At 38.3% G+C, this 12,288-nt stretch overlaps 1 protein-coding gene across 1 annotated transcript; it reads left to right on the top strand.

Moving 5' to 3' along the window:
- The first annotated feature begins 571 nt into the window (after window positions 1-571).
- On the top strand, window positions 572-8,495 carry LOC124156161 (skin secretory protein xP2-like). The gene is made up of 2 exons (XM_046530518.1): window positions 572-804; window positions 6,818-8,495. Exons 1-2 carry the CDS (start codon window positions 793-795, stop codon window positions 8,297-8,299), a joined length of 1,494 nt encoding a protein of 497 aa, XP_046386474.1. The 5' UTR covers window positions 572-792; the 3' UTR covers window positions 8,300-8,495.
- Window positions 8,496-12,288: the final 3,793 nt, after the last annotated feature.

Here is a 12,288-nt window from a genome sequence, read left to right on the forward strand (position 1 = left end):
AATGGAGGTGGTTGACACAACTGAGTGCTGCCGAAGACGTGCGTTTAAGACTCTTTTGGGACATCCCGTCTCCTTGGGAATCGTGGATGAGTGACCAGTGGCGCAACACTGGCTTGTTGGTGAAGAAGGAGGAGGGTAGGATGAATTGAAACAGGGGGAGGATGGGATGGGGACAAAAACGCAGTAAGGGGACAAGGGTGGGTGGAGGAAAATATTGTGGACTCTACAGGACCGACTGAAACGATGGGATTGGGCGAGCAGGTCTGGGAGGGAGGTGGAGGAGAAAGGCCTTTCTTAGTGCACTGCGTGGAGGGGGAGGAAAGCGTGCGGTTACTGAGCGATGGGGTGAGGTGAGCGGGAGGCTCATAGGAGTGGGGAGAAGTTGTACACTTGTTGATGCGGGGAGGAGAGGGCGTCCAGTGGGGATCTCCCACCGTCGCGATGCCCCAGTCTCCCTGGTGGGGCAGTGACTTCAACGGGTGGGGGTAGTCGGAGACTTCAACGAGCGAGTGAGTAGCTGGAGGGGTAGGGGACCCTTTGGAGGCGGAGCGCTAAGGGAAAGTGTTTGTGAGACGGGTGGGGGAGGTGAAAGATTGGAGGGGATGGCTCTGGTTTGAAGAAAAAGAGGGGTGGTCCAAGGATGATGAGCAGAGGAGGAAGGCAAGGCGTCCGCAGGCAGACGTATATAACGCGGCTGGCGATTCAGACGGGCGGCAAAGCGGTTTTCGGTGCTTCAAGCGGCGGAACACCCCCTCCCAAAACACCGAGCGTGGTGCACGAGACGAGATCGACATGAAGTTGCCGGTAAGTGAGTGAGAGAGTGTGTGCCTGCGCCAGTACGGAGAGGCGGCGAGAGTGCGTACTAACGCTGGGATATCGCATCGCTCGTTAAATGCAAAATAACGTCATCCGAGTGCTGAAATAAAAATGCTCAGTTAAACAACAGAGAGATGGCAGCAGTCCTCGCTACGAGAGGTTTTCAAGGACCTCTCCGCACGTTAGTGGCGGACGGACATGCAAGGTCAGATGTGACATTTCTCTCTAGTAAGACCACACGTACAATCGTGCTGTAAACATGAGAATGACCACGTGAAAAATAGTAAAAATCAATTGTGACGACGACGTTATAATGCATTTAATGAGTGATGCATGCATATAATTCTAAATAATCCCAAAAACAGAGCTTAAAACTATAATTAAAAGGATTACGAGACGAGGGTCCCAGAAAAGGTTGATTATACTCCAAAGGAGACTAAGATTTGGAATTACGTGCATCTATAATTTTGATAAAGGCAATTAATAATGTTAAATCAAAGTAAGTGATATTATTACCAAGAGGGAATTCGCGAACTTTTTTCCTTTGAATAGATAACTCGCTGACTTGAAACAGCCATAATTTTGGAATTTATCCTTCAAAATCAGTTTATATATGCTTACTAAAACTACGAAAAGTATTTCTTTTCACAAATACCCATGGTTACAATATTATAAATGAACGTTTTACATATCCATTTTCTAAATGTCATAAAATCATTATAAAATAAATTGCGTGAGCATAGCTATATATCATTTGACCTATGCTCCAAGGAAATTATTTGAAATATTTGCGTAAATAAACGATGTGAAACGATGTAATAGCTGATTAACAATCCATAACCATGAAGATAACCATGTATAAATTAAAATCAGTGCCTACAGTAGTAAGTCCACGCAAAAAAAACATTAGTCAATATTATGAATAAAATACGTAGCATTTTCATAGCAAAAAAATAATATCAATAGAATTTTAGATAGAAAAAATATTTAAAAAGAATTCCTGTGAACCTCTGCAGTTTTTAAACGTATCAGGTTGTGAAATCATCGGTGCTGAAAACTTTCGAACTTTACTCGTGAAATAATATGTAACTATTTTTTATAAGGCCACAGCTAACCGAGCGTCACGTCTTATCCACGCGAAGTTATCTTGATTACCTCTTAAAAGCTACCCTTTTTCAAGAGATAGATAACCTCTAAGTTTTCTTAAAGCCAATTTAAATGGAATATGCATAAATGTGAAATTTCAAATACCTTTCAGCTTCAAGAAGAATTATCCATTCAACAATACGTTCTGAAAGCGTTAAGCTACTTCATAATTAGGTTGCATCTCAATCGGAGAAAGTAGGATTTATCAATTTTCTCCAATTAACAACGCTGTAGATTGGTAGTAGTTGGTCATTCATAATGTGGGTCGGACGCTAAGCGATTAATGCTAACAAGAAAATGCAACCAATAAAAATTAGAACTGCCTACGATGAATGAAAATAAAAACAGAAAGGGATTCTTAAGGAAAGAATAAAGCGACAGGAAACGTCATCTGGAAACCAACGTCGAGACCACAAGGTGTGGCTGCGAAATGGAAAGTGGATTAGCGAAGTGACAAATTTATGCAGGATTTTGTGACCTCGTTCCGAGCATTTCTTTTGGATTGTTGATCCGTACCTACTTTCTTTTATATACATGTTATTTACCATCACCGGATGAATACTTGAAGGATTTGGGGCGTTTTACTGTCTTTGTTCAGTACAAGACAAATAGTTCAACGACATTGGCCTAAAAATCCACTTTTCCAAAAATTACTGATTACTGATTATAAAACTCATGTCTCCGTATTTTATTCTTTAATTTCGAGAATTTAGCAGAGGATCCGTACAACATAACGATGTATTTATCCCTTTTACAGAATTTCTACACTTATGCTTTAATATTTTTCTAATCACTAATTTGTTAATTTGATACTTGGAATATCTGTAAAACGTTTTTTCTTGATTATGTTATATTATATTATGCCATATTATATTATTTTCTAGTATATATCATATTTTTATATGATATAAACAAGATAATCCAAGTGGCCGATCAGCCGTACAGGTTTGTGTGTTGACTATTGAGCTTATTTTTATTAAATGGAGTAGTTTCTCATCGGTTATTTTGTGGAAAAAATCGCAAAAAGACGCCATGTTCGTAAGTTAACGACCCTGTTTTACATGAGTTAGGCTACGAACGATATTTATGCACTAAGAAATGAAATTTAACCCACTACATAACATGATTTCAGTCAATATTTGCTCATGTTTTTAATTGCTGTCACGTCACATTCGCTTTGGTCTACCAATTAGCGTGGATACAAAGCTTAATGCTCAATTGCTTGAAGGATGAAACGCTTACTACAAACATCGAATGCAAAGGCATTGCAAATCACGTTTAATCTCGGAACAATGGCGATTCAATTTCTTTTCATCCTTCATCGAGCACAAAAACAATCTATAGAAACAGCATAACTCGTTTATATTTATGGAAAAGGGCACACACGATCGTTGCAGCAGTCAATTTTCCTCTCAATGTTCGGGTTGATCGAAATCATAAAGAAGAACGCCCAACCCCTCTCTCACAAATGGACACATGAAAATCGGGAGTCGCTTGCGCAACACCAACCCTTGGCAACTTTCTCTCTTAGCGGGGAGATCGGCCTCGCCACCACAAGGAAGGTTTTCCCCTTGTTGCATCCCACGAGAACATCCAGTCGCAAGGGATACCAGGGGTTATTTCTTTAGCTTACTCGGCCAAATTGAAATTTTAGACATAATAGAGCACCTAAATAAATATAATGTTGCAATAAATAAATAATAATTATAATAATATAATGTTATTATACTATTAATCATATGCACACTCGATTATTTTCATAAAATAATCGATCTTACAAATTATTTCAATATAAAGGATACAGTTATTTGTAACAACTATTGGAAACAAACACAATATAACAATCAGCCTCCTGAAATATAAACTTCAGTTGATACTCGCAAGATAGGTTAGCCGTGACTTTCGATTTGAAATCAATAATGAAATCAAATGGTTGTCTTTTTATGCATCATGACTAAAGTTCAATTAAGTCATACACATTTATTAATTTTTCAAATGAAAAAATCAAATGATAACGAAACTGAGCTTTTTAAATAAATCGGTGAAATCTGTACACTATTAGCGACGATTGTTAATATTCAGGTTACATCAATGAAGACAATTTAATAAGATGTACCTCTTAAGACCGACATTTGTTCAACCATCTCCTCTTTTCAAGCAAAATGTTGAATTTTAAGATATCTTGGATAAAATGCAAGGCCATAAGGTGATGGCAACAGCGTATTCTGGCGTAAAAAAAAATAGTGACAAACAAAAAATACTTAAACGCCAACACATAAATGCAAAGAAGAACGGATCTTTATAGACAAATTCGGGATCAAAATTTTTCAGCATATGCATTATAGATGCATGCAAATCGTCTTCATCCTCCATGAACAAAGTAATTTTGAGAGGTAATTTATTTTACGGTATTATTTAAAGAAATATCTTCCTATTTTTTACATAACTTCTTGGGTAATGAGGGCAATATATGAGTTCATGCATTAATATTTGAATTTAACAATTTCTTTCATTGATACATGTACTAGAGGAGTATAGGTTTGGTTAATTATATAAACTATTAAGCATATGTGTCATAGCTATTTTCATATAATAATAAATCTAGCATAGTATTTAAATATAAGACAATACAAGTATTCTTTACAATTATTGCAAACGAACATAACAGGTATTCATAAGATACTTTTCAAAAATTTAATAAAAACTGACTCACACGGCAAAAATTATGCTTTTGTTGCATTCCTCGGGTATTATAATGCAAAGCAAGCGCAGAAGAATTTGGAAGGCAGGAATTTTCAAAGGATTCTTAACTTCTCAGAAAATCACTGTACGATTAAAAAAAAGGGAAAGGAAATAATAGCTAAAATCTCAACGAGTTAAATACTTGGTTTGTATGAGCTGCAAGTTAGCGTGTGAGATCAGCGGAACAAGAAATACCGGATACGAATCCGCGCGGGAGAGAAAAAGTGAAGAGAGGAAAAAAAAACTCGCTGGGAACTTGGCCGTCAATTTCTAGGTCAACGCTCAAGGTTGTATCAATCCTCTGCGAGATTAATCCTGAAAGTGATCGTGAAAGTTTCAGCGCCTAAGGAGGCGGTAAAAAAACATTTGATATTGAGGAACGCATGCTTTAACTCTCACTGCGGACCGCGGATGGAAAATGATGTTTCCGCGTCAAAAAGAAAAAGGCATTAATTCACAAAAATCAAACGCTTAAAGTGCTCGACGTCAATCAATGACAAAAAAACGAGAGAAAAGAAACACGCATATCAAAAGGAAATACTCAATAAAGGAACATTTTTTCCAGAGAACTGACGGAAATACATGCAAAAAATTATTGCAAAAAAATATATTTCCTCTTCTGATCATTGCAGAATAAAAATTTTTTCTTAAAAGCATCGATTGCAAAAAAACATAACTTATTGAATCACTACCGCTGGTCGGGTCTAAAAGAGAAGAAAAGCCGCGGTTTTGTGAAAAGTTCAGTTACTAATTTATTGTGATGGTGTGATTCCCATCGCTTTCGCAGTATATAAAAACATTTCACCTCGCCAAAAAGTGTAACATTTTTTACAAAAACTTATCAGGTGCGGTGAGCTGGCTTGCGATAATTTGTTTAGCAGGTAAGTATGAAAACATAAGGGTGAAGACGAAGACATTAAAAAATACGAGAATTTTGTAAATTATCAACAATTACTTAAATTGCTAATAAAATATGAAGTAATGCTTTATTGGTAGGCATAAGCTCATACTGTCACCAAGTGTCGGCTTAATTACAATTTTTATGACAAAGCAGGCACATTAAAAAAAAACACCAGAAGGCTCCGAAGAAAAAGTAATTTGTGTCACGCGTGATAGGCTTTATTCGTAAAATAGATAATATAAATGACTTTAAACTGTATCCAAAGGACTAAGTAAGCATTTAAGAGTAAAAATAAATAAAAATAAACATATCAATGCAAAGGAAGAGAAAATTTAGCAATCCTATGATCGAAGTTTGTACTGCATTGCAAAAAATAAAATGACAGCCAGTGGAGATAGAATGTTAGTTGGTTTGCCAATTACTCAGGAATATGAATGAAAAAGATTATATTGATACATTTAGATAAATTTTGAATGAATTTATAAGTAATAGGACTACATAACGGATGAGAATCACTCCATAAATCCGCAACTCGAAGCATGTGGAAAATCAACAGTTTGGAAGTGGTAAGAAGAGAAAAATATAATTAAGAAATTTCATAGAGAAAAATTTGACGGCTATATAATTTGAGACGAATCACTAACAAGAAAACTATCTTCGCGCCGAAAATTGTGAGAAAGAAGTCTGTGGGTTCTCCGGTTGGATGACTGAAATGAAAAGTGCTTGAATTGGCTCTGAGTTAGGCCTTCCGTTGCCAATTTCTTTGGAATTTCCATCTGATATAGAAAGTAGGAACAGTTACCAAATGGGGAAAAAATTTTGGGCCAAGATCAAGGTATATACTTCAGCACGAATTGAATGGGCCGTAATTCTAATCAACCAAAACATCAAACTTAACTTATTTGTAATTCTAAAAGCTAAAAATATTTATTATCATAACATTATCGCCATAAAGTGTACACTACCGATCCTAATCATCAATATGAAATTATTCTGGAACATGGCTGAAGCCAGGGTCTTTCCAATGAACTTCAAACGAAATAAGTGACGATTATATCACCTTAAACGATGCGATAATAAACCTATTCTTGTCTCGTAGCAAATACTCTAACTCATGCGTAAATAAAAGTTAATCATTTTCTCTTAATAAATATTATAGCCATCAATTCAGCCTCTAATGACATATTTCTCATTTTTTCTTCATATGTACAGATACTGGTGGCCTTATTGGCCATTGGCATCTTAGCAGAGGAGACTGCGGTGAAGGAAGAGGCAGTAGAACAAGGAAAGGAAGTGGAGCAGCAAGGAGATAAGAAGGTATCCAAGCGTGGGGCCATTGGTTACGGGTATGGGCCTGCATGCTGTCAGAATTCAGGCTGGAAAACTCACAGCCATGGGTGGCAACCAGAACCTCAGCCTGAGGTGAAAATCGTTCGCGTGCCAGTACCTCAGCCATACCCAGTCCATGTTCCAAAGCCCTACCCCGTCAAGGTCGAGAAGAAGGTGCCATATCCCGTCGTTCGGGAAGTCAAGGTACCCGTCAAAGTTCCTGTGGACCGTCCTCGTCCCATCTACGTGTCGAGACCCGTACCAGTCGAGGTCGTGAAGAACGTCCACGTCAAGATCCCAGTCGTGAAGGAGATTCCCTACCCCGTGGAGAAGAGGGTCACATACGAGGTTAAGGTTCCCGTAGACAGGCCCGTACCAGTCCACGTTGACAAGCCCGTCCCCGTGCCGGTCATCAAGAAGGTACCATTCCCCGTCGAGAAGATCGTCACCTACCCGGTTGAGAAAGCCGTTCCGTACCCCGTCCACGTTGTCAAGCAGGTGCCTTATCCCGTCGAGAAACCCGTGCCATACAAGGTCGAGGTTCCCGTAGACAACCCAAGACCCATCCACGTGCCAAAGCCCGTACCCGTCCCCGTCATCAAAGAAGTCCCAGTCAAGGTCCCGATCCATAAGACCGTCCCCGTACCCGTATACAAGACCGTCCAGTACCCCGTGAGGATTGAGGTCGAGAGACCCGTCCCGAGGCATATCCCCAAGCCCATTGACGTCGTCCTCGAGAAGAAGATACCGGTCCCCGTGACGGTCGTGAAGGAAGTCCCTGTGCCAGTCCATATCGACAAGCCCGTCGCCGTGCCTCAGTACCATAACGTCCCCGTCCCCGTCACGGTGACGCAGGAGAGGCTGGTCCCAGTAGAAGTAAACAAGCCGGTGCCGGTGACCCTTCACAAGACGGTGCAGGTACCAGTTCCGGTGAACAAGCCCTTCCCCGTGACAGTCGAGAAGGGTGTTCCAGTCAGCGTGCCTTTCCACTACGATCGTCACGTCCCAGTCAACGTGAACAGGGAGCGCCAGGTTGAGGTGGAGCGCCCGATTCCCGTGCCGGTGATCAAGAAGTTTCCTGTGCCATATGAGGTCAAAGTACCCGTGAAGGTTGAGCATGGACACGGACACGGTCACGGTGGCTGGCAGTCGTCTGGATTCGTTCCCGGCGTCCCGGCCCCGGCTCCGATTGATTATTCAAGCCACGGAACTTCTGGTTCGGGAGCATTCCTGCACGGAGCCCAAGCTCAATTTGATTCCTCAAGCCACGGTGCCGGTTTCTCGAGCTCGGGATCCGGTTTCTCAAGCCATGGATCCAGTTACGCAAACCAGGGAGGAGGCCACTCCAGTGGTGGACCGTACTAAACTCAGACTTCGCCGATTTCACATCTAGCTTTAAGTTTACAAAATGAACTGGCATGTATCATACCTCGACGATGTTGAACTATTTTCTACGGGTATAATAATGCATCGTAGATGCATTGTGCTAAAATCCACCCACAAAAAACATTTTTGTACTTCCTTTTTATAAAAAAGTTACATAAATTATTTTAAAAAATAACTCTCGAATTGTATCATTTCGTTCCATATCGTGTCCACCTACCCAAATTGATAAGAAAAATCCTCGTGTTTCCTAGTATTTTAAAATTAATTTCGGTTGATTGCAGCATCATCAGTAGTAATAAATTGAATTAGCTTTTTTTCAGCAATTTGGGGCTACTCGTAAGATTGCAGATAAATTGAACTTACTTTTTTCAGTAATTTGGGGCAACTCGTAAAATGGATTGATATGCAGCATTTTTCAGAGTTCCTTTGTATCGTTATTTTTCTCCCGAGCTTCCATATGCATGTAATTTAACGTGAGTGAGATAAATTTTATAGTTATCATGACAAGTACCTGTATAAAACCGGATGAAATGAATGAATATGACTGAAGGAGATGATTTAGGCCATGTAAATTGACCTCTTACTACAGTAATGAAGTACCCCTTATAAACTGAAACAAAGCCTTATTGATAAAAATAATTAGAAAGTCATTACCGCCAAAAGTTATCGCCTTTTCAAAGTACTAATCATGGTGGTGAAAGTTTTTCCTCCTGAAATTTTCAAATTCATTTTAGAACACCAAATCAATAAGATTTTTATTATCCAATCAGGAAAGATAAAATGAGCATTAAAACAAGTCAACCACCTCTGCTACTTTAAATTTATTGGTTATTTTAACAGAAAAAAGTCGTGTGCATACATTCGTTTATTAGTAAAATATAGAGAAAGAAAACATACAATGGTCCTTTACTCACCAAAATATAGGAATAGAGAAACACAAATAAAGATTCATTTGTCCAAGACGCAAAAAAAAGCGTGTGCCAGGTTACCTATCACTAAAAATATCAGTCTCTCGAATATTAAAGAAAAGACCTGGCTATATATAGTTCTCCGGAAATGAATAGTGATCAAAATTAATAGAATGCAAGCAGCTTCACAGTTACCGGGCGCATACCAATGCCATACCATGAATACCAACTTTGGACCGTTCAAAACTTGAAAACTATAAAGGAATACCTGGTTTACACACAAGGAAACTTAGATAAAACTCAATTCTGCTGTTCGATGAATTGTATTTGAGTATTCAACTACAATATGAAGAAAGTTAAAGAACCGACTTCACGTTAAAGGCATGGTTTTATATTAGCCAACAGAACAAATAGCTCCGAAATAATATATTGAGGGATGTAATTATCGAGATGCTGGTATGTTCCCATATTCTGAATAAGTGTTACTAAATTTTAAAATAAGTACGTTAATAATTTAAATTTTGATAAATTAAGATTTTCGAATGGCTATAATTCACTTATTTCACAAAGCAATGATTTCATAGCATGAATAGAGGATCTACGAGACATTGATTCAGACTGGATACTAATAGAGATTCAGACGATATTTCCGCAGTAAAATATCCAACCAATATGGCTCAGCTATGAAATAATCAGAGGTTAATAATGAAAAGTTTTTTGTATCAAAAATGAGTTGATGTTATTTCATTCACCATTATTCCATACTATGGGAGTTTATTGTTTATAAACTTTCTGAGAGACAAAGTTAACACTTTAATAAAAATCAATCCATAGCAATCTATTACATTAAGTGTGCTTATTAAAAGAATTTACATCTTTCACCTCTTTGATCTCAAATTTAAGACATTACTTAACACTAATTCGGGTATATAAAACATGAGCGGGGTCTCCAATTCCGCTTTTCTCCCTAGTTTAACTTATTTATTACCTTCATCTAAATCTCTGTCCACACGAACATTCTTCCACCGTTAGCGAGTAATTGCGTGTTTTTCACGGCCAGTTAACTTTCCGGATGAAACTCCTGTCCTAAATCGCTAATTCGCTTTTTGATACGATATTTCGAAAGCGGAATATGTCAGTAAACATGCAGAAACGCTTTTAGGTTTGAGAGGGGAATGGAGCAAGGCTCCTTTATATCGTAGTCAAAGATGATGTCAGAGAAAAGTGCGACGCCTCAAAAGACACTCTATATGGATGGCTTGTTTGACTAGTTTTCCTCCACTGGGAGTGTATTTGACTGAAATGGTCATTTTTAACGGCCGCTTACAACACCAACATTCCAGAAAAATAGCTATTGCTCAGTCATATTCGGCGGTATATTACGTCACAGTCTCTGAGAATGTAGGGTTGGATGAAATAGGTTGCGCCATGGCAACACAACGCAAAACATATATTCGCTATGAACTATTCTTAATACTTCTTAAAAATTTTGATATTGAAAACAATGGTAAGCTATACTGAGAGGTGAAACATTCTATGAAAAATATTTTCGATTAAAACTTGTGCCAGCAATTTTGAAGGGGTGCAACAAAATTTTTAATTCACCGAAATATTTTTACTTGATTTAAAATATCATTTACCATTAACACAGGCCATAATATTATGATATGCCTACGTTTTATTACTTGCATAACTATTAATTTTTGGTTCATAAAATGTAGTTTTTTTTTCGAAATTAAAACTATGTTCTACCATTAGCCCACAGTTCCGCATGGAAATGTAATTAAGACTATAAATGTTGGAATTTCATAGAATACTTTTAATTCAAAATAAAAATAATGAAGAAGAAAGTCCAGGGTTTAACAATATCGCATAAAATGCAATGAGGAGAACATGTTTTGAAATCATGACATAAAATGTACGTACTTGGTTTCCTGGTTCCACTTCCTTAAACGAATATTAAGTGACGAGATATGAATCATATGCATCACCGTGACATGACTAACTAGCCTTGTGCATGAATCCTCATAAAAAAATTCTTACCACTCAATGCTTCGAGGTTCAATTTGGGCTAGTTTGTAACTAAACACCGTCAAACAATTTTAATTTTATAGCAGCCACTTTTATTCATACGACCTTAAAATCTTCGCTATTATCTTTTCAATCTCTATTGACAACATTTCGGGTAATAAAAAAACAGTGCTTTCAACGACACGTAGCGTCTCACCGCTTAGATACAACTATCAGCACTTTACTACTGTACAACTATTTGCTTAAAAAATTCTGCTTGAGGTTTTCGCAGCGTTGGGTTGCAGTTCTCTCCATGATTTCCGGATTGGCTGTGTAAAGTTGTTTCCAAGACGTTTTTCTTGGCCTATGCTGGTCACATCTTCAGATCAGGTCTGGTCAGAGTGCCGGCAAATTAAAATGAACCTCTACGTATACCATCCTAAAAATAAGCATTGCGAGCAACCAGAAGTTGCATAGTATGCGTTCACTAATCCCGGGCACTGATCAAGCAAAATTCCTAACCAAAGGGAAGCATTATATCCTTCGCATCATTCGGGAGGCCTCTAAAATTGAAATGCATAGGAAAATGTCAATAGAAATAATGGGCATAGACAAACTGCCACTTGGAAAAGACTCATACGAAAAAGCATGCCAAAATCAGGGTCCTCGACGTTGATTGGTCGCGCCACCGGTAAGTCACCCTGGCGACGGTATATCTGGGGCCATTTCAATATGCCGGCACTCAGACCTGATCTGAATATCTAGCCAGCATATGCAAAGAAACGTTATCTTGAAAACAGCTTGACGCAGCAAACTTGGAAACCATGGAGAGAAATATCTGTTTTTCTAATGTTGGATGAAATTTTACGACTAAACAAACATGAATGAGCATTATCTCCTGCATTTATTAGTCATCAATCTTGGTTATCTCTGCAGACTTTTTCCCAAAACTCCCACAATAAGAATTAAACGAGCTCGTCACATGGGATGAATAAAATTTGAGCTTACAGGCATAAATATGGTAAACATATTGTTTTGGAACCCTAAAAG

Source organism: Ischnura elegans, chromosome 3, assembly GCF_921293095.1.
Source record: "Ischnura elegans chromosome 3, ioIscEleg1.1, whole genome shotgun sequence".
Lineage (NCBI taxonomy): Eukaryota > Metazoa > Arthropoda > Insecta > Odonata > Coenagrionidae > Ischnura > Ischnura elegans.